General features: G+C 41.5%; 1 protein-coding gene across 1 annotated transcript in view; it reads right to left on the reverse strand.

The window, feature by feature from the left end:
• LOC109888893 (zinc finger protein 536-like) overlaps positions 1-24709 on the reverse strand; it is a 41178-nt gene that overhangs the window by 10657 nt on the left and 5812 nt on the right. Inside the window, 6 exon segments of the mRNA XM_031821525.1 lie at positions 2967-4199; positions 6080-6148; positions 10220-11863; positions 11866-11902; positions 11905-11920; positions 12009-12063. Of these exon segments, the coding sequence (XP_031677385.1) occupies positions 2967-4199; positions 6080-6148; positions 10220-11863; positions 11866-11902; positions 11905-11920; positions 12009-12063 (3054 nt within the window).

Below are 24709 nucleotides of genomic sequence, written 5' to 3' on the forward strand. Positions count from 1 at the left end.
TTTGTGTTGTGTTCAGTTTTTTCAATTAAAATATTACGAACACTTACCACGCTGCATTTTGGTCCTCTTCTCCCTTCCACCAACGAGAAGCGTTACAGATAGGTTAAGCGCAGTTTCGACATGGTGGGATCTTTTTGTGTCAGTATAATTAATTGTTCAAGAAATGGCGGTGGAAATGCCTTTATGCGCAAATATAGATATAATAACCATCATATCGAAAGTAAACTTGGGAGTCTCACGATGATATGTTGTGTGTTCGTCTACATATGAAATCAATTGTGATGAACTTCACAGGGTGGTGAAAGTGCACGGTGTTGAGTTTGATGCTTCTTATCAATAAATATCAAGAGTCTTATTCTGGTGACATGATGATCAATGCTTGGCTGCCGTTTGACAAATACAAATAATGTAATAATAATAATATCCATAATAATCTCATCATGTAGGTAGCCTACCCGCACTGTATCTGCGAGCTGTTGGTAAGAGCTCATGTGCCAAGACAAGATTGGGCACATTTGCAATGTAATGCAACAGTTTTTGTGACAAATCAAATAGAATTGAACGTGCAATGGAAACCCATTTAACTTGTATTTTTTATTCTGTACGTTGGAATTTTACCGCAAAAGTGATTTGTATGTGCCCTACGTCATCACGCACAGCCGTTTATCCAACAATAAGACAGGTTGATGGAAACACATCTCTAGTTAGAAAATACGCATATTGTTTTATGCAGATTTTAGAATATTCGTATGAAAATCTGTTGCCAATTAGATGGACACCTAGCTCCTGACGCATGTGTCATTGGTGCTGGTGGCCTGTGTTCAGCTCTGTTAAAAGTACACTAAAGAAAAACTTTTATTGATCATAGTGATTCAGAAGTATCATTAAAACAGGTTAATATGCTATAACTATACTGAAAGCTCTTAAATTGCTGAAATAAGTCAATGAAATAAATTATGAGACTAGTCAGATTAACCCATTCATGACATGGACATGGTGGCATAACAGGAAGACCGGTGTACCGTGAACCAAGAGGTTGTTAGTTTTAATCCGAGGTGAAGACTGTTGAATAATAATTACTTTAGAAATTAACATGCACAATTTTATCATGTATGTCAAAGTGTGTCAGTTGAAAACACTGTATTTGTCCGTATCTCTAACCTTGCATCAGACAAAGAGCTACGAATGGATCAGTGGTTCACCAAGCAGGGCCTCGATTGGCCCCGGCAACGGTAGCAAGGCGTGATGTGCAGTGATACAATTTTTTGGTGGGGAGAACGTTTCTTTGGTTCCATCAGGCTACGTCATGACAACTGATACACAGAAATGTTCTTGCAACGTTCCCATGAAACGTGTCTATAACAATATCTTGTGTTCCGAGAACATGGCAACCATGTACTGTGTATGTTTGGTGGGTCGTTATTGGGATATTCTCCTAACCCTCCGAAAACTGGACACGCATGTTTTTGCAACATCCCATGAAACGTATCTAGAACATTTGTATTGTATATTCTGAGAACATGGTAACCACAAGCTGGGTATGTTCTGTTTGACATTCTACAATGGGTGGGTCTAATTCTGAATGCTGATTGGTTAAAATTGCATTCCAGACGGTGTCTATTCCACAAGTTACCACCGGCTAAGTCTATGATGTTAAAATGCCTATTTACTTGTTCCATCTGTTCCATCCACTGTCTCATCAGCCCAGGCAGGGAAGTTATAAACTTGATCTCCACTATAAATTGAACATTTAGAACGAACGACTGGATCGCGTCCATAGATACAGAACAAAAAGACTGAATGACTGGGTGGCGTCTCTGGCAACCGAACCGATAGAACAAACAACCAGCCAGCTTGGCTTGGGTAGCAACTTTAGATTTGTTTCGGGACTATATCTTGTGGAAGGATGAAATAGTATGAATAAATTCATCAAAATAATATTTTTAATGAAAATATGTCAATCATTATATGAATATGTTGGTGACCCGTTGTATAAAGTGATAATGCCCGAGAAGCCGCTGTTTGGAGGATATATCGGCATGGTTTTCCAGCCCTCAACTTAACAACACCCGTGCCAATATATCCTCCAAACACCGGCTTCTCTGGCATTATAACTTAATTAAGGGAATGTTCTCCTAACTATGACACCAAAACATGCTAACATAGATAGAATGTTCTCCTGACTAACAGAATACTGGAAGTTCAAACATTAGAGGAACATTACGGGTAACATTACAAAAACATTCTCTCTACCCTAGAATTGTTAGCTGGGATACTGTACATTTTTGAAAGCAGTACGTCACACAAGAACAGAACAGATGTTGTGCCCAAAACAGAGTTGACAGGCACTTTGATGTCTTTTATAAGAGCATATTGTGTTTCATATTGTGTTTCTGCATCAGATGGATCAGAATGACAGAGTTTCGAGTTGCACGCATATTACATGCATCTAATATCAAAGGATCCCAGCTGTCTGAAAGATCTCTCTAGAGAGCCAGGTGATTAAATCTTGCTCTCTGCAGGCGTATCACACAAGATTTAAGCCACTCCATCAAATGGGTCCCGTTGCCTGGGTGATTTGTTACTGATCAGATGGTGAAATTGAATCTTCCTCTAAGTGGGGATGTAATCAGTGCCACACACCTATGACTCCAATACCCTTGTTTTAGTCCGTCTGAGAATCACAATCAAAGTGTTTAAACTAACTACAGTGCAATTGTTTCCTCTGACACATTGTCTGCTGAGGTAAGCCTATCTACCTAATGAAACAGTGTTCTAAAGATCCCAACATATAGGAAAGGATCGTATAGGAAAGGCATATGATGTTATAAGGAGGCAGGATCACTACTTGACCACTAGATGGCATTGAACGCTCATGTAATATGAAGTTACTACGGGGAAAGAGTAAGATTAGGAGGAAGAGGTACAGATGACATCATTCATGGGGTAGAGAGAGAGGCACTCACCTGAAGTCTCTGCTCTCTCCATGGGCCCTCCACCGCCACCATTCAATCTGGCTGCATGGCCGTTGAGGAGCATGTGGTTCTGGTCACTGGAAGACTGGAGGACTGACAGGAGGTTTCTGTGGAGGTGGTGGTGGTGAGGAGTCGGCACTGGCTTCAGCAGCTCCAGAGGAGAGAGGAGAGGCTGGATGACCGACCTGCCCCACTGGCCCTGCTTCTCCTGGGGACACTGAGGGGCCTCACTGGACCCATGGGGACGGCCAACCATCATCTCTGTCATCTTCTCACTCAGCCGTGCTTCGCTGCTGCTACTCTTCATTATCCTTAGCTTGTTGAATTCCTCTTCTTCCTCAACTTTGTTAAAGACATGGCTCTTGAGTGCACAATCCTCATTGTGAGCTGAGAAGTCATAGTTGTGTTGGTCGTCCTGCCTTGTGGGCATCTCCAGGTCACCAGTGCCAGATCCAATCTCTGACTGTTCAGCCGTGTGTTGCCCATTGTGTGCCTGGAGCCTATTGCTATTGGAGGAGAGGGGACCATTACACACACTGCTGTGCTGCTGGAATAACCCAGTCAATCCCCCTTGAGATCTGTCCATGTGGGCTGAGCCAGCCTGAGGCGAAAGCACCCAGTCTGGCCTGAGAGACAGATCCAGGGGCTCATACTGGGACTTCCTGGTCCTGGGTGTGACTGCAGAGCCACCAGTACCTGTCTCCCCCTCACTGTCCCGGTCACTCCCCTTGACTCCAACACGGTCCTCCCCCTCAGAGCTCCCCTGTCCTCCCCCCCGAGTGCTGACCATACCTCCCCCTGCCCTCCTCTTTCTGTCTCCTCTCAGAACACTAGATGTCAGGCCATTGATGAAGGTCTGTATGGATTGATGAAGACCCTGTGGCTTCACACTGCTGTCCTCCATAGCTGGAGGTCCTCCATAGGCCTTGTGCAGGTTTGAAGGGGTTGGCAGATTGGGTGCTAGCCTGTCCATGTGCAGAGTTGCTGGGTTTCTCCTGTTCTCATCAGGATCCTCCAGCCCACTGTAGAGGCCAGAAGTAGGGCTCAGGTCCTTGGGGCTGGGGCTCTGTGGGGACGAGGGGTCTATGTTGTCCCTGGAGTCGTGGTTCCACTGGGGGTGGTGGTGGAGGTGGTAGCCTTCCAGACGGTAACTGAGAGAAACTGACTGTGGGCTGGTGTAGTCACTGGGGGGACAGCTGTAGGGCTTCTCCTCACCTGTTAGAGCTACAAGACAGAACAACGGCACAGCCTGAATCAGACAGTCTCGATTACCAAACTTTCACAGTCATGTTTCTCTGGATAGTTGTCAGTATGTGCTATATTAGAGACAATTGTCTGACTTGTACAACTAAATCATTGGCAGAGTGAAAAACAACCTAAAGAACCTGAGCGATTGGATCATCTCTTTGAACTTGGGAAATGTGTGTGTAAATATAGTCGCCATTTCTGAACATGAACCATGTGTGCAGCGCCACACAATACTGAGTTGAATGATTTAAGTTGTGCTCTGCAGTAAATCAGGCTTGTAATCAGCTTTCAGCCCAAGCGATGCATCATCGCACAGTATGGAGTGCAGAGCACCATATGCATTGAATATACTCAAAGATGTTAGCAGCAAATAAGATTCTTTATAATGACATACTGTAGTAGCTATCTTCTAAATGAAAGAGGCGCACATGTTGCAGACAGAGGGCCCCATTCTATCGAAAGCAACCAACTGGGATTCCAAGTCAAAAAGAACATTCTTTCTCTGCAACGAGAGATAAATTCAGTTGAGTTCATTTTTGTTTCTTTCTGTGAACATTGTTTGGTTGAGTTCATTTTTGCAGAGTGAGGAAAATTCTATAATTGGCTTTTCCCCATGAACTTGGTGAGCAACTTGGATTGACGTCTCACCTGTACGATGTTCATATTAGGACAAAGTCACATGTCCATGAAGCTTGTGTTAAAGTCATTTGGGTACCTGTCCTAATATGGACTCTGTATACATGAACATTTCCCACCATGTGTCATGTTAGGTTGAGCTGTGTAATAACAGCCTATCCTATAGGGTTACATAAACTTCCACAATTTTGAGTTAGTGCTTGTCTGAGATATCCAAATGTGTCCCAAATGGCACCACATCCCCTATATAGTGCACTACTTTTGGCCAGGGCTCTGGTCAAAAGTCGTGCTGTATATAGAGCGTAGTATGCCATTTGAGACACACGGCTTCAATTCCTCTGTCTTTAAGCAGCCCAGCTGTTTCGGTGCCATTCCAATTACTGTAAAAGTCATCCGCCGCCATTAAACCACAAATATTGGCAGTTTATTGTCTAACACTCTCCTGGCATTTGAAGGTCAGGTCATATATTATACTGTGTCTTTTAGGGATGTGGCGTCTGGGATGGCGAGATAAAGCCCAGCACTGTTCATTTAATTCTATGCATATTGATGCCTTATTGTTCTTATTTAATGGACTAATATCTGACTTACAACAATGATTCCTTCCCCTTGGCTGAAATATACATTTTATAACAACCCCAGATCAGACCTGACCCTGAGGAATTTCTCCCTGAGGTCAATCTCTAATGATCTAGAGTTGTTTGTTATGCTGTCTCCAACTTTAATACTAACACCATCCATCATTTAATGATACATTATTTTATTTTTAAAGAGCCTTTCTTTAAATATTAGAATTTTAAATGACATAATATAGCTAGAGGAGAGAGGAATATAAATGAATTGAATGGACCAGATCATAAAGCCCCACACTAATAATGAGGTAGAAAGCACTGCTAATCACATATAAATGACCTTGAACTACACACAGTCAACTACACACTGTGTGTGTGTGTGTGTGTGTGTGTGTGTGTGTGTGTGTGTGTGTGTGTGTGTGTGTGTGTGTGTGTGTGTGTGTGTGTGTGTGTGTGTGTGTGTGTGTGTCCAGCCAGGACAGTGAGCAGGCAAGGAGCCTCCTCAGAAACACCACACCCATTGTCTCCCCACTGGGCACAGACGTCAGTTCAACGTCTAGTTTTGATTTACATTAGATTGAGTTGTCAACTAATGTGAATAACAAAAAAATTTACCACGTTATTCGATTTAGGAAAAAATTCCCTTACCTTGATGGCTTTTTGCAAATCCAATCCGTTTTCTAAGTTGATTCACTGTCCTCACATTGAAAATTTTGGCTGAAATAAAGTGGAAATAACGTTGATTCAACCAGTTTTTGCCCAGTGAGTCCAGTAAACTCCTACTGCTTAACGGCAGTCTATCAGACAGACAGACACACTAGCTAGGTTTCTATCCAATTGGTGACAGATTTTCATGCAAATATTAAAACATTTGCATGATGAAAATATGCACATTTTCACACCAGTAGTGTATTTTCACCAAACTGGCTTGTTGAGGATAAAAATAAATAAAAAACATTACCATGAAATTACCAGCAGGCCTAAAACGCAGAACACAGACATATGTGACCTTATCTTTGGCCACTGTCTCTTTCATAAACACATTTGCTCGCTAATACCCCCCAGAGCAGCAAAACCAAACAAAGACTCAACACCCGACTCTCCCCTTTTCTCTTGTCTTTGGACGGGTGCCATCTTTGTAATTGTGTTGTTCATGCTAACTTAATCAGTTTTAGATTTACTTACACTGCTGAGGCCCACATTATGTGCGAGAGTAATTTTAGCGCTTCGATTGATCAACCAAACTCCAATTACTGTATCATTACAGGGCCCTGCCTCTCTCACCTAACACAGAGGATCATACAATGAAGTGGTGCATATGAGTTATACAGCCTGCGATTAGAAATGCAAAATAAGAACTCAAATAATGTGCTGTGGCAAAGCATCCAGCTGGTGGGGAAAGTGATTCATTTCATATGGAAATGCATTCTTTATTCAATGTATTCAACCCCCATGTATACGGACACACACGCACACACGCACACACACACACACACACACACACACACACACACACACACACACACACACACACACACACACACACACACACACACACATGAGTGTGTGCACACGCACGCACGCACGCACACACACACACACACACACACACACACACACACACACACACACACACACACACACACACACACACACACACACACGCACACACGCACACACACACACACACACACACACACACACACACACACACACACATGAGTGTGTGCACACGCATTATTGTTCTATTATAAAAGTATACATGCAGTATAAACTAAAACACCTAAATGAATAAACCTTGGTGGTTTGCTTTAAGATGAAACCATCTGAGAGGAAGAGACACAAGACTGCTGGGGAGAAAATAAGTGCACCAGATGTTCTTTGATGTTTATAATAGCATATATTATTAATATTAATTAGACCACATTGTCAATGACGCATTTGGGACGTTTCCAAGTCAATTAAGCCAAATGGCATTCAGGAGACGTGGAACAATATTTCAAGGCAGGTGTTCACAACTCCCACGGTAAATCTTTTTATCAGCGTCTAGGAAAACAAGCATTTTGAGCTTCATTTGAGCCTCATACCTCTTATCTGCAATAATAATTAAAAAGAGGATTAAGGGGCAGAAGTGAGAATGGGAAGTCAAGCCAAAAGGTAATCCGGTTTACAAATCAGAAATCAGTAGTGTTCAAATCTACTTGTATAGGCCCAGTTTGTGCATTTAAAAAACCCCAGCTATGGTACACATTTAAAGGGATTGTTCAGCGAAATTACAAATGTAGATGTTTTTTTCTGAACTATCCCTTTAAGCATCATCAGATAGAACTAGAAGTTAGAACGATTAAATACAGTTGCATTGATTTCTATCCCCCTAAACATGATCCTTCCTTGTCTCTCTGTAACCACTCGTAACGTGTTAACATGTATACAGTAGAAGTAGCGTGAAGGCCGGGGAAAGGAACAAAGACTAAGTGAGGACGAAATCATTACATGCACATTGACCTTGGGGTTAAGAGTTTGAATAGGACTAATGAATAACTGTCAGAGGATTTCAGGCATGTTTATGTTCCCAATTCAAATCCAGACGCTCTGATGTAGGTCAGGGGCCTCTAAAGCACTCCCATTAGTTTATCTTTTTTTAAACGAGTCATTATTCACAATCTAAGATTAGAATTAGACTATTTCATCTGTCTTGATTAGATTTTAAGAACACCATTCTCAACACTAGCTAGTATCCATATGAGTAAACAGAACATAATCTAACATGTTGACACTTGTATCACTAGTGTATTTGGACAACTTTATCTGCATCTACTGTATCTAGTAAAGCAGTCGTTAACTCTGACAACTGTATCCGCTATCCATATTGGAAACATCAGTATAACTTCATGACTACAGCCATTTTGGTTAGGAATAAAACAGCCACTTATTCAGGCCTAATCAATGTGTCTCAAGCTGAAACATCTGGCAACAATGATAATTCCTCAACATCTCCTGAATTAGAACTCCTCCCAGCCACTGTAATACTCCAGCCCATCGAGACACACTCGATCAGTTAGCAGGCGCAGCAAACTTATCCCATTCCTAAAGCCCCTCATCAAGACTTGCACTTAGTGCCTGTATGTTCTCCATATGTGTAGGATTTACCTATCTGTCCCGCAGCAGACCTGCGTGTTGAGCCGGGGCCAGCAGTGTGTGATTGTGTTAATTAGTCTGTCATTGTGAGCATGGGGAGCAGCTGCAGAGGTCTCGGGGATATATTGTCAGAGCAAAACAATGCAGTCCTTAAGCCCCTGAGTGAGTCCTCCATTACACAGGAACTAGGGGAACAAGATGAGGAGAGGCGAGCCGGGATCCATCATTTAAAGAAGCACTGACGCCTGACCTTTAAAATGAATTAGTTTCCATGCTTAATATCGACTCAAATTACACTCTGATACCGAATGTGGCAGCCCAGACTTCCTCCGATTCATTCTCAGCTAGCTTTTACAAACATAGGACTGTAGTATTGGCTGGGGACTGGGGAAGCAGGAGAAGCTGAAAATACCATAGATTGTAGCTGTTTTGTAAAGGGCTGTGGCAGGATTACCCTTAAAATGCTGGTATTTACATGTGCATACAAGTATAAGTAGACAATATGTCAACAAAACATTTAACAAGATTAGACCTGATCCATTTATCTCTGTTTCGCGGCCTTCATTTGGGGAAACAGTGAATCAAATCCCCCAAAACCGTGTCAGAGACACTGACTCTCAACAACCCTGCTAGAAGATCAAACCTGGGTTCAAAGACTATTTGAAACATTTCCAATAGTTTGTGTGTTTGCTTTAGTCTACCTGGAGTGCTCAGGTGCCTGGTGGTCGTTTGCACTTTGGGGACGTTTCTATTGGTTCCATTGCAACACGCGAGCTCAATCGAAAACAGCTAAAGTATTTGAAAGAATTTCAAATAGCATTTGAACCCAGGTCTGTAAAAGATCCAGAATTCTAAGCTAAGGAGGAGATGAGGAAGCTTATATTTTTATGTGAAAATACTAGAGCTGCAGCTAGAATGCAGACAATGTGTTAACAGAATGCCATGACAAGAAAAGCATGCACCCAGGGAGTCAAATCATCAAAATCACCAGGTGGAACAGAAGACTATCAATAAAAATACCATGTGGTATATCAAATCATAAAAATCACCAGGTGGTATATATCAAATCATTAAAAACACCAGATGGCATGCATTAACATATTGTGCCCCGTAGGAAAGGCAAGGGGTTGGAATTGGACTGATATAAAATAGCAGAGGCTAATTATCTCTAGCATTCAACATGACAACATTAAAGTTAATAAGCAAAGAAAGTCCTTATTATTACTAATTATATTTTTTTGTATGGATATGCTGCTGTACTGACCCTGTGCTTCAAGACAAGTTCACCTGAATAGATTAGTGAAGTTTAGCCAAAGGCATAGTTTTATCTCCTAATGGAACAGTGCAGTTGTGTTCCATTCTAGTCTATGCATGATGGGAGGGATAGCAAATGGTATACATTTGGAACATATGGACGATTTATGGAAGTTCTCAAACATCCTTTCCATATAAGTGTGCCCATTGAAGTCACCATATGCTGGTCATCTATTTGACCTTGACCCTGGAACTGAGGATATGTCAGTTACTGTAAAATATTGACCATATAATACAGAATGCATAAATAGACCTATAACAAATCATTTAGAAAAACAGAAACAACAATGTCTTAAACCATCTGCAACCACTAAGTAAGGAAAGACGGTTTTGTACCTGAGACTGGGGAGGAGGGGAGGCTGCTGTCATCCTGGGTACTGCCAGTCTGAGAGAAGCATGGTCCTATGAGGCTCCCCTGCAAGACATGGCTCAGTCCTGGGCTGCTAGGCCTACTAATAGCCTGGTTCTCTGGTTCGCTCACAGATGCTTGTCGCTCATCTAATGACACCCTTCGCTTAGCCAGGAAGGCCCGCTGCTGTTCTTTAGCTGTGTATAGGTCTCCCTCATCTACAGCCGGTCCTGGTGCCATGACCTGCCAGCCTGGGTAGCTATTGAGGTTGTCTCCCTTGTTGGCAGAAGCCTGTAGTTGATACTCCCTGCTGCTGGCAGTCAGAGGAGGCACCAGATTATTTAAGCCCAACAAAGAGCGATTATTCTCCCCCTCAGTCATTGAATCATGTCCTGGTGCCAGCATCCTACCCAGCATCTCTTTCACCTTCATCCCAATGCCAGTTGTGGCGAAGATCTGCTGGAACTCTGAATGGCCCGCTCTCTCAGCGGAGAGGAACCTGCTGTTGAGGCTTGAGATATACTGGGAGTAGAGGTGGATGTAGTGGGCATCCTGGGCTACACTAGTCATGCTGACAGATACCCCCTGGTCAGCAGGGAGCTGCTTGTTCTTAGCAGCCAGCTTGTTGAGGTGGACCTTCATGTGGTTCTTGAGGAACCAGGGTTCTTTGAATCGCCGGCTGCAGATCTGGCAGCAGTGCTCGAACGAGTCCTTGTGCTTACGCATGTGTCCCTTGAGGAACCAGGCCTGACTGAAGGTCTGACCACACACCTCGCAGGGGAACTCCCCACCAGGGTGCTTCACGCCCCGACCGCTGCCCAGCGCGGGCCTCTGAGTCTGGGCCGACTCGGAGGCGATGTGGGTCGTCTCCACATGGCTGATGAGCTCCTCCTCATGGGAGGTGGCGAACTCACACAGGGTGCACTTGTAGGGCTTGTGGAGGATCCGGATGTGGCGCTCTAGCTCCTGCTGCTTCCTGAACTTTCCCTTGCAGAAGGAGCAACGGAAGCCTGCAGAAGGCTGGGCCTGGGTGTGATCCTCCTGGCCTGTGGTGGTCATCTTGGGGGAAGTGGATCGCAGTGATAGAGTCTCTACAGGGCCAGAACTTGTGAAGGTCAAGGGGAGCTGGGTGGTGGTAGAGGCAGGCTTGGGTTGCTGGGGCTGGGCTATGTGGGGTCGTGGTGGCTGGGGCAGACCACCTAGACCATCCCTAATGTGTCTGTCCCTCAGGATGGCCCTCTCCTCCAGCTCATGGAGCAGTCTGTTCTCTTCTCTGATCCGGCCACGGCCTTTCCCAAGGTTGCCCTGCTTGTGAGTGCGCAGGTGGATCTTGAGGTTGCCCTTCTGTGCTGCCCGATGGTCACAGTAAGGGCATTTAAAGGGCTTCTCGCCTGTGTGCGTGCGCATGTGCAGCGACAGAATGCTGTTAAAGCGGAAGCGCTTACCACACAGTTGGCACGGGTACTTCCTGTTCTTGCGCGTGTCTTCCTGGGTGCTATTGACCTGGGTCATGTGACCCTGGTTCTGTACCCTCAGGAACTGTGGGAAGATGTCCACCCTTCCATTTATGCCACTCACAACCCTGGCTGAATCCATCAGCTGATTGGCTAGCAGTGCCATCTGGCTCCTTTAGTGTGACTGTCCTCGTCCAATGGCGTGGCGGCTTTATCTACTCAGGGATCTGTGGACTGTTACAGTATGGAGGTCAGAGATTGGATGTCCCAGAGTCCTTCAGAAGCTTCTGCTTGTGGTTGATGGTATAGCGACCTTTGATACCTTTTCCTCAGAGATGGGAGTTGGACACACCTAGGCACATAATAGAAACTTCCACCTAAAAAGAGAAAATAATAGAAAAGACACATAAGGCATGAACGTGAGCAATAAGTACAATAGAGCCCTCATATTACATACTACATTTACAGAAAACTCAAAGTGAAAATTATAAAGTATTCCAGTGAAGATTTTGGGGAAATGTTCTAGTTAAAGGCCCAGTGCATTAAAAAACACATTTTTCAGTGTTTTGTTTCATATTGTAAAACATCTGAAAACTAACACTCAAAAAGTGTGAAAAAAGTTGGTCAGTGTTATTTCCTCATACTTGCTGGTTGAAAGTACAATCTACACAGTTCTTTGTAATCAGAAGGTTTGCATGGGCGGGAGTTTTGGCTTGCCTGTTGACATCACCAGTCGATAAATTGGATAATAGACCAATAACAAAGAGAGTTCAAAAACTCTGTCAATAACAGCTAGTTTTCAGTGTTCCCCTCCCCAGTCAGACCACTCCCAGACAGTCCTAGAAAAATTATTGCTTGAGAAAAAAAAAAAACTTAAAACTATTTTAGTTTTTGGGAAAACTATTACAGTAAGGTACTTCATTGTTACCATGAAAAGTTGTAATATTGATACAAAAATGGCTGCATCGGTCCTTAAACATATCTGACAAATTAATTATGTATGTTGTTAACATGCTTTGATCATTTCAGCTAGGAGATGACGCACCTGAAATAGATAAAAATACTGTGTGTTTCTTATTCCTGTCTTTAGTATATTTGTGGTCTCACCTTATTGTTGTAGGATGCTAAAAAGCTGATTACGCCTAACAACAAAGTCTTCCTCTCCATTTACAGTATACCAATACTATGATGTGAGATGGAAATCTTTCTCTTGGTCTCATTTTAAACTGACCGTAGGTAACTACAATACTTAGCAAGCATAAACAACACAGCACCAAACAACGTATCAAATCACGTCCTACAAATTCTACCAGATATTTCACAAATATTTCAAATTGTTGTACAACCAAAAGCCAAAAAAACAATGAAACATAACCTCTTCTCCTCTCCTCCACCGACCCATTTCCTCTCCATCCCTATGTACTAACAAACAAAGAGGCAAGTTCAAAACATGCTACGATGGCAAAGGTTAAATAAATACTAAAAACAAAAAGTTCTATATAAGAGTTCTTTGGCTTGTAACCATAGCAGACACCTTTTTGATATTATATAATTTAATAATAATATATAATTACAATCAATATAAATCTGAATTAAACAACAGACAGACTGATCCTACAGTCTTCTTAGACTCAACAACCTTGAATCAATTATCAGCAGACAAAATATTCAATAAAAACAGAGATGACCCCAAAATAAATATTAGACACTGTTAAAACATTCATACGGAGAGAAGCACCAGGAATGAATGGCTTTCCCATAGAATAATATTGAACATTTTGGGACAAAGTAGCTCCCCTACTTACACAAATGACAAAACACCTCACTCAATTCAGTGCTTCCTAGTTCCATGTATCAAACAGTTATTTCAGTTATATTAAAATCAGGAAAATCTGAAGAGTCCCCTGCTGATTACAGACCCATAAGTGTAATACATTGTGACAATAAAATAATGACAAAGCTCATAAGCAAATAGAATGGCAAAAGTCTTATCACTCTTGATACATATCAATCAAACAGGGTTTATTAAAAATAGACACAAACAAATACAAGAACATGTTTTAGTTGAATACAATACGCAAAAAAACAAGATATAGGTTGATCAGACTTTCTACCATCTTAAATGGCATTTTCTATTCACAACTTTGGAAGTTTTCAACTTTCCAGCTGAAATAATACATGTAATAAAAATATTATATAAATGTCCTAAAGCAAAGATATACACAAATAATACATTATCTGATGAAATTGATTTAGAAAGAGGCACAAGACAGGGATGTCCTCTTTCCCCCTCCTGTTTGCACTGTCAATTGAACTGCTTGCAGAAAGAATTAGACAGGTATTAGTATTGGTAAACATGAATATAAACTAAACGTATTTGCAGATGATCTCCTGATATACCTGACCAATATTGAAAGCTCAATGCCCCCCTTGAAAACAAATATTTTCTGAATACAATAAAATCTCAGAATCTAAAATTAATGTGGGAAAAAAGGAAATAATGGCAATAGGAAAAATATAAAGAATAATTATACAGCAATCCTTTAAGTGGACCACACATTTTTTTAAATACATAGGATGCTTAATAAGTGACAAACAAATATATAAAGATAACTTTATCCCGTTCCTTAACAATATGAAAGCAGTTCTAATTAAATGGAACAATCTTCCCATAAATCTTAAAGGTAGAATAAACCTTTTCAGAATGGCATGGCTCCCAAAGTTTTTATAGTTATTCTCAGTAATACCAATTACCCCACCGAACATATTCTTTAAAAAAGTATACTCGGTCATAACAAACTTTATACTGCTAATAAAACTCATAGAATAAAAAGGAGCGTTTTACATCTTCCTAAGTCTGAGGGTGGTTTTAACCTTCCAGACTTGAAATTGTATCAACTCGCCACCCAAGGCTTTTACTTGCGATGTATAGTTAAATGCAGTAAAGAGGAACAATGGGTACATAATGTAGAGGTGCATGCTATATAATGTAGAGGTGCATGCTATATAATGAAGAGGTGCAATCTTTTCACCTGTCTGTTTTCAAAGGATGGAGCAAAGAACATTAACAACTTCATAATTAAGAACATTAGAACAACATGGAAGAATCAATATCACTCCTTACATACCAACGCTATGGAACAATCCTTGGATAGCTTTTTAGAATTCACAGATACGTTGGTCCACATGAAAATCTAAAGGCATAGAATGTACGTATAATCCACTATGAACTAATGTATAGATTTTTTAAATATAAAACCTACAGCAAAATGGCTGAGTCATGTCTTAAGTGTAAAATGAACAATGACTCAATAATCCATACCTTCTGGGAATGCTGTAAAGTCCAAACATTATGGGCGGAGTTAGAATGTTGGCTGTCAGAAGTATTACAATGTAAATGTACTTTTAACCCGCCTATGAGCATATTTCAAGACATGGCATATGAGGGTGCAGTGAGATACCCGATGGGTTGGACAATACTTTTTTGTCAATCATCTTGAAAAAAACGTATACTTAAAAACTGGAAATCAACCAATCCTCCGTCGTTAACACAATGGAAAGGTCAAATGCTTTATTATCTAAATGTTGACAGTGTGTGGGCTATGGAGAGAAACAAAATGGTGCAGTTTGAGGCCATGTGGCAGAGAGTGATGCTGGAGATGGGGGTATGAGCAGGTGGTTCTGGGGCTGGGCAGGGTTATGTTGTTCATGTTTGTGTTTGTATGCTGTTGTATGTGTATGTTTTGTATTGTTTATAAAAAAACTTTTTCTTAAGGTTTTATAAAGAACCATTACATTTGACATTTGAGTCATTTAGCAGAAGCTCTTATCCAGAGAGACTTACAGTAGTGAGTGCATACATTTTAAGTGCATTAATTTACCAACATATTTATATGTATATATTCTTATTCCATTCCTTTACTTAGATTTGTGTGTATTAGGTAGTTGTTGTGGAATTGTTAGATTACTTGTTAGATATTGCTGCACTGTCGGAACTAGAAGCACAAGCATTTCACTACACTCGCAATAACATCTGCTAACCATTTATACGCGACCAATAAAAATTTGATTTGATTTGATGCTCAAAAGGTTCTGAATAAAACCTGTCTGGTGCTATTAAGAACCCTTTTCTGATACTGGCTCTCATGAGGACCGCCACAGGAATGAAAAACCCAGAGTTACCTCTGCTGCAGAGGATAAGTTCATTTGAGTTACCAGCCTCAGAAATTGCAGCCCAAATAAATGCTTCACAGAGTTCAAGTAACAGACACATCTCAACATCAACTGTTTAGAGGAGACTGCGTGAATCAGGCCTTCATGGTCAAATTGCTGCAAAGAAACCACTACTGAAGGACACAAATAATAAGAAGAGACTTGCTTGGGCCAAGAAACATGAGCAATGGACATTAGACCGGTGGAAATCTGTCCTTTTGTCTGCAGTCCAAACTGGAGATTTTTGGTTCCAACAGCTGTGTCTCTGTGAGGTGCGGTGTGGGTGAACGGATGATCTCCACATGTGTATTTCCCACCATGAAGCATGGAGGAGGAGGTGTTATGGTGTGGGGATACTTTGCTGGTGACACTGTCTGTGATTTATTTAGAATTCAAGGCACACTTAACCAGCATGGCTACCACAGCATTCTGCAGCGATACGTCATCCCATCTGGTCTGGCCTTAGTGGGACTATCACTTGTTTTTCAACAGGACAATGACCCAAAACACCTCCAGGCTGTGTAAGGGCTATTTGATCAAGAAGGAGAGTGCTGCATCAGATGACCTGGCCTCCACAATCCCCAGACCTCAACCAAATTGAGATGTTTTGGGATGAGTCTGACCGTGGAGTGAAGGAAAAGCAGCCAACAACTGCTCAGCATATGTCGGAACTCCTTCAAGACTGTTGGAAAAGCATTCCAGGTGAAGCTGGTTGAGAGAATGCCAAGAGTGTGCAAAGCTGTCATCAAGGCAAAGGGTGGCTATTTGAAGAATCTCAAATATGAAATATATTTTGATTTGTTTAACACTTTTTTGGTTACTACATGATTTCATATGTGTTATTTCACAGTTTTGATGTCTTCACTATAATTCTATAATGTAGAAAATAGTAAAAAATATTTTTTTAAGCCCTTGAATGATAAGGTGTTCTAAAACTTTGGACCGGTAGTGTAGCTGCAAAACCTTGTTCTGCTATGCTATACAACTGTTTTAGGTGCTATATAGAACCCTTTTTATTGGTTATTTATAGAACCTTTATGGAGTATGGTTATCTAAATAACTTTTTATCAATCTCAAAAGTTATTTTTCGATCCTTTTGAAGAACAATACAGGGTTATTCTGGTAAGCCATATTTTACTGTTAAAATTCCTTAGGAGTTATTGTTGTGCTAATTGACAAGTTGAATCAGTTGTGCTAGCTCTGAACAGCTGGGGATCCCCAAGGAGAGAATTGAGAACCACTGATTTAGTAAACCGTTCTCAATTGACACAAGGCCATAGATGAGTCTTGGCCACAGTCACGTGGCATACAGTATATTTGAGATTTGTATCTAAAATAATCATTGAGAAATAAATGGCATATGAGATTTTGGCATTACCCAGGCTTCCTTTAAGACTCAATAGTGTTTCAAATGTACAGTCCATCCGGAAAGTATTCAGACCCTTTGACCTTTTCCACATTTTGTTACGTTACAGCCTTATTCTAAAATTGATCAAATAACTGTTTTGCTCATCAACCTACTCATAATAACCCACAAAGTGAAACAGGTTTTTTGGAATTTTTGCAAATGTATTAAAAATATTTAAAAAACAGAAATACCTTATTTACATAAGTATTCAGGCCCTTTGCAATGAGACTCGAAATTGAGCTCAGGTGCATCCTGTTTCCATTGATCATCCTTGAGATCTTTCTACAACTTTATTGGAGTCCACCTGTGGTAAATTCAATTGATTGGACATGATTTGGAAAGGCACACACCTGTATATATAAGGTCTCACAGTTGACAGTGCATGTCAGAGAGAAAAATAAGCCATGAGGTCGAAGGAAATGTCCATAGAGCTCTGAAACAGGATTATGTCGAGGCACAGATCTGGGGAAGGGTACCAAAACATTTCTGCATCATTGAAGGTCCCCAACAACACAGTGGCCTCCATCATTCTTAAAAGGAAGACGTTTGGAACCACTAAGACTCTTCCTAGAGCTGGCCACCAGGCTAAACTAAGCAATCGGGAGAGAAGGGCCTTGGTCAGGGAGGTAACTGAGAAACCGAGGGTCAATCTGACAGAGCTCCAGAGTTCCTCTGTGGAGATGGGAGAACCTTCCAGAAGGACAAACATCTCTGCAGCACTCCACCAATCAGACTTTTATGGTAGTTGCAAGACGGAAGCCACTCCAACCCTGCATGGAGCTTGCCAAAAGGCACCTAAAGGACTCTTGGACCATGAGATAAAGTTTCTCTAGTCTGATGAAACCAAGAATGAACTCTTTGGCCTGAATGCCAAGCGTCATGTCTGGAGGAAACCTGGCACCATCCCTACGGTGAAGCATGGTGGTGGTAGCATCATGCTGTGGGGATGTTTTTCAGCGGCAGGGACTGGGAGAATAGTCAGGATTGAGGGAAAGATGAACGGAGCAAAGAGATCCTTGATGAAAACCTGCTCCAGAGCCCTCACCTTCCGAATTGTTCAACGACCCTATGCACACATCCCAGACAACACAGAAGTGGCTTCGGGACAAGTCTCTGAATGTCCTTGAGTGACTGAGCCAGAGCCCAGACTTGAACCAGATTGAACATCTCTGGAGAGACCTGAAAATAGCTGTACAGCAACGCTCCCCACCCACCTGACAGAGCTTGAGAGGATCTGCAGATGAGAATGGGAGAGACTTCCCAAATACAGGTGTGCCAAGCTTATAGTGTCATTATTTATTTATCCATTATTTGACCAGGTAAGTTGACTGAGAACACATTCTCATTTGCAGCAACAACCTGGGGAATAGTTAGAGGGGAGAGGAAGGAGCCAATTATTAGGTGACGGTTTGAGGGCCAGATTGGAAATTTAGCCAGGACCACGGGTTTAACACCCCTACGATAAGTGCCATGGGATCCCGTTTAACGTCCCATCTGAAAGACGGCACCCTACACAGGGAAGTGTCCCCAATCACTGCCCTGGGGCATTGGGATATTTTTTTAGACCAGAGGGAAGAGTGCCTCCAACTGGCCCTCTAACACCACTTCCAGCAGCATCTGGTCTCCCATCCAGGAACTGACCAGGACCAACCCTGCTTAGCTTCAGAAGAAAGCCAGCAGTGGTATGCAGGGTGATATGCTACTGGCAAACCCAAGAAGACTCGAGACTGTAATCGCTGCCAAAGGTGTCTCAACAAAGTACTGAGTGAAGGGTCTGAATACTTATGTAAATGTGATATTTCATTTTTATATTTGTAATACATTTGCAAAAATGTCAAAAAAATGGTTTTTGCTTTGTCATTATGGGGTATTGTGTGTAGATTGATGAGGGGAAAAAACAATGTAATCCTTTTTAGAATAAGGCAGTAACATAACAAAATGTGGAAAAAGTCTGAATACATTCCGAATGCACTGTTGGTTCTACAAAGAAAACAATGGTGTCATATGAAGCTTTACTGCTTTCTCTGTAATATGAGTAGTAATTATGATTTCAATAACATTTTAAAATATAAACATGAATATAGAAAATATACAATTTTTGATTTGGCATTTTTTTATACAGTATATATTCTTGAAAATAATGTATCAAAGTTCCAGAGTGGGATCTCTGCTACTTTTAGAGGTATGATCCAATTTGTCAGCATTACCAACAGAGTGAATGTGAAAATGGATTCAAAATGGTCGCCCTCTGCTGGTGATCAACAGAAATTCAGCAAAAAATATATATAATATCTCGGGAATCTGTTCCTAAGCATTCCCAAGAATAAAAAAATAGACATATGTGATCAATGTAATCAAGGTACGAAATTATTGTTATTTTCAAATATAATCTCTTATTGGGTTTAGTTGTGGTCAAAGTTCAGTGTACAAAATATTATAATTATGTTCCGGCCCACTGACCATCTGCTACAACCTAAAATCAGCCTGTGGCTGAATCTAGCTGACTATCCCTGATTTACATTATATTGTTACACACAGATAATGAGCTAGCCTACTAGCTAAAGTGCAAACAGTACTTTGGTCCCATGTCTAATCTATATATCAGTAATCTACAATACAAAGTATAGTATCAGTTTTGCTTTTGAGATAATGATGAAAAATATTATATGGACAGGGAGGAACTGATACTTGATACAGGCCCTAAAATACAACCTAATCATCCTGAAGCTAAGCACATTTGACAGGTGTGAGAGAAACATTGAAAGACATCCACCTCATGTTTGAAGAAGCGCTGTCCTGATCATCTAGGTGTGTAATCACAAGGCTTAGAACCATGATCAGGTACTAGTTAATATGACAGGCTGAATAATGTGGTGGTGGAGGGAGACAGGGTTGCTGGTGAAGTGAATAGGCAGACCTGTCAGGTGCTATCTGTCAGAGTGAATTACACTCTTTCAGGGGGAGATTGAGAGAGAGAGAGTGATTGGTATTAAGCATTGTGTGATGTGATTGGGCTCCCAAGATGTGGCTGTGCATATACACTGAACAAAAATATAAACGCAACAAGTAAAGTTTTGGTCCCATTTTTCACGAGCTGAAATATAAGATCCCAGAAAGGTTTCATACGCACAAAAAAAAGTGTATTTCTCTCAAATTTTGTGCACACATTTTTTTAAATCCCTGTTAGTGAGCATTTATCCTTTGCCAACATAAACCATTCACCTGACAGGTGTGGCATATCAAGAAGCTGATTAAACAACATGATCATTACACAGGTACACCTTGTGCTGTGGACAATAAAAGGCCACTCTAAAATGTGCAGTTTTGTCACACAACATAATGCCACAGATGTCTGAAGTTTTGAGGTTGCGTGCAATTGGCATGCTGACTGCAGGAATGTCCACCAGAGCTGTTGTCAGAGAATTGAATGTTAATTTATCTACCATAATGTCGTTTTAGAGAATTTGACAGTACTGTACGTCCCACCGGCCTCACAACCGCAGACCACGTGTATGGCGTTGTGTGGGCGAGCGGTTTTCTGAAGTCAACGTTGTGAACAGAATGCCCCATGGTGGCAGTGGGGTTAAGGTATGGGCAGGCATAAGCTACGGTCAATGAACACAATTACATTTTATCTATGGCAATTTGAATGCCCAGAGATACTGTGACGAGATCCTGAGGCCCATTGTCGTGCCACTAGTCCACTGCCATCACCTCATGTTTAGGCATGATTATGTACGGGCCCATGTCACAAAGATCTGTACACAATTCCTGGAAGCTGAAAATGTCCCAGTTCTTCCATGGCCTGCATACTCACCAGACATGTCACCCATTGAGTGTGTTTGGGATGGCGTGTTCCAGTTCCTGTCAATATCCAGCAATTTCACACAGCCATTGAAGAGGAGTGGCACAGCATTCCACAGCCAACAATCAACAGCCTGATCAGCTCTATGCGAAGGAGATGTGACGTGCTGCATGATGCAAATGGTGGTCACACCAGATACTGACTGGTTTTCTGATCCACGCCTCTACTTTGTTTTTTTAAGGTATCTGTGACCAACAGATGCATATCTGTATTCCCAGTCATGTGAAATCCATAGATTAGGTCCTAACTGTAACTCAGTCAAATCTTTTAAATTGTTGCATGTCTCATTGATATTTTTGTTCATTATATATGCTAATGTTATGCATTTTTTATATCCATTGTTAGGTATGCTCATTGACTAACTGCTAATATAGACCAATGACACTTCTAGAGCAGGTATTCCTAAACTGGGGTACAGGGTACACACAGGGTATGCGCAATTCTGTCGGGGGTACCCCTAATAAAAATGTGATTCACATTAAAAAAAATATTTAAAAAAAAGTTTTTCACATTTTCAAACAGTCCATTTATATTTTCCAACGGGGCTATACATTTGGGTGAGGTTTTTTTTCCTGCCTGAGTAGCCTCGTTTTACTGCCAAAAATCAAATTAAACCATCTACTGTTCAGCGAAATAACAACACAATGTCAAATACAGGTAACCTAGTGAAGTAGTTAACATTCAATCACATTAACCGTTACTCTCCACTAGCGTCCGTATGTAGCCAAACATAGCTGCTACTCATGTTGGTATCTGTACTGATGGTGCAAAAGCCATGAGAGGGAGACATAGTGGAGTTGTAACGCGCGTGCAAGCAGTTGCTCCCGACGCCACTTGGGTACACTGCAGCATCCACCGAGAGGCTCTTGCTGCCAAAGGAATGCCTGACAGCTTGAAAGACATTTTGGTCACTACAGTGAAAATGGTTAACTTTGTTAAAGCAAGGCCCCTGAACTCACGTGTATTTTCTGCACTATGCAATGACATGGGCAGCGACCATGTAACGATTTTACAACATACAGAAGTGCGCTGGTTATCAAGGGGAAAAGTATTGACATGTTTTATTTATTGAAAGACGGACTTAAAGTTTTCTTTACTGACCATAATTTTCAGTTGTCTGACCGCTTGCATGATGACGAGTTTCTCACTCGACTGGCCTATCTGGGTGATGTTTGTTCTCGCCTGAATGATCTGAATCTAGGATTACAGGGACTCTCCGCGACTATATTCAATGTGCGGAACAAAATTGATTAAGATGTTGGAGCTCTTCTCTGTCTGCACTAACAAAGGATAACACACAGGTCTTTCCATCATTGTATGATTTTTTTTGTGTGCAAATTAACTCAATCTGACGGACAATTGTCAAATGTGATATAGCGAAGCACCTGAGTGAGTTGGGTGCGCAATTACATGGGTACTTTCCCAAACCGGATGACACAAACAAATGGATTCGTTATCCCTTTCATGCCCTGCCTCCAGTCATCGTACTGATATCTGAACAAGAGAGACTCATCGAAATTGCAACAAGCAGTTCTGTGAAAATTGAATTTAATCAGAAGCCACTGCCAGATTTCTGGATTGGGCTGCGCTCAGAGTATCCTGCCTTGGCAAATCACACTGTTAAGACACTGATGCCCTTTGCAACCACGTATCTATGTGAGAGTGGATTCTCGGCCCTCACTAGCATGAAACCTAAATACAGACACAGACTGTGTGTGGAAAATGATTTAAGACTGAGACTCTCTCTAATGCTACCCAAAATTGCAGAGTTATGTACATCCTTTCAAGCACACCCTTCTCATTAACATGTGGTGAGTTATTCACAATTTTTGATTAACAAATAAGGTTTTATATGTAAGATGGTTAAATAAAGAGCAAAATTACTGATTATTATTATATTATTATTTGTGCCCTGGTCCTATAAGAGCTCTTTGTCACTTCCCACGGGCCTGGTTGTGACAAAAACTCACACTCATTCTTATTTTTAATAAATGTATCGTATAGTGTGTGTGTGTGGCACAATAGTGTGTGTGTGTGGCACAATGATGGCAAAAAACACAATTTGAGAGTGCGCTGACCCTGTTGCTAGAGGGGGTACGCAGCTGGAGGTTGAATGTTTGAAGGTGTACGGGACTATAAAAAGTTTGGGGACCACTGTTCTAAAGCATTGGACAGATTCTCATTGGACAAATGTAAAACCAATTGTATGTTCTAATTTCAAGGAAGGGTATGGTTTATGATGCAATGTTGCACCTTTTCAACTGTGGAAAAAGAATACCATGTTGGCCTAGCCTGCAATTGCTTTCAATTGACAACAAACAGAAACCTAAGCCAAGTCCTATAACAACATAGTACCAAAGTAATGTTGTGACCTACACTTTTTTTACATGAACAAAGAGGAACATAAATAGCAGTCACAATAGTTGGCCCACTTGGACTGAATAACCCAGACTCTTTGGCTTAGCCTTGTGTCATCATGATCATGAAAGAAGAAATGTTGTCAAACTTTTCACATAAACGTCTGATTTAAAACTTCTATGGAGATACAAAAAATGTAGCTCATGTATAAAAATCGACATTTGAAAAATCTAAGTACGTGTAGGCACCCTGCTTATCCATTGTGCCTATCCACCCCACCCAGCCTGTGGATTGTCAAACTGTGGATAAAGACCCTTTACTAAAGCAGAGGATAGGCCTACAGCTGACCACCAGAGACAGAAGATACTCACAGCTCTTCTGACAGGGGAATTAATGAAACCCTATAGGAGCTTCACTGTAGGCCCCTAAAAACCCTGACTGAGACAAAATGGCCTAACCAGTCCCATTCATTACTGCACCACTACAGCGCACAGAAAGAGCACGTGAGTAATAGAGAAGACTGGGTATACGCTTGTTGTGCATGCAGTATCTTCACCAGTCTTTTGGGAAATATCCAAATTAGACAGCCTATTCTAGTAAATGATATGTCAAACAAAGGAGGCAAAGGGAAATGCCTTCATTCACAACAATGCAAGACAATGAGACAAGGATCATGGTGATCTGTCTTCACACTGTGTAATTTGAGGTACACATACAGTACGTTCACAAAGGCCTGTTTAACATGGCTTTTACTCAATGTGTGCACACATAAGGCATGTGTAAACAGCACCATCAGGAAACACACACATACAGTGACAAACACACAGTGATATCAAATCACTAACATGTAAACAGTTGCCCTTGTTTGCACAGACCAACTGTTCATTCTGGACAAAAACAAAGCTCTGGCTCAAATTACAGGAAGTGTTAACACTGAGACAGACAGGGAGGGGATGTCTTTCACCTGAGCAGTGGATCAGTGTGTATCTGCATGGGGTCGTCCTCTTCAAAATGGTTAGACTCTTCAGATGGTTAGACTCTGCAGGGGAACAGCCCTCTCCAACCATCTCTAACACAGCTCAGAATAGCATAGCTCCAGAACACGGCCAAATCCTTCATGTTCACCAACATGACGCTGGGTGCCCTTTTTTCCTTCTTAGTTCCTGCTCCCTGAAAGATC

The sequence above is a fragment of the Oncorhynchus kisutch genome, linkage group LG4, assembly GCF_002021735.2.
Source record: "Oncorhynchus kisutch isolate 150728-3 linkage group LG4, Okis_V2, whole genome shotgun sequence".
Lineage (NCBI taxonomy): Eukaryota > Metazoa > Chordata > Actinopteri > Salmoniformes > Salmonidae > Oncorhynchus > Oncorhynchus kisutch.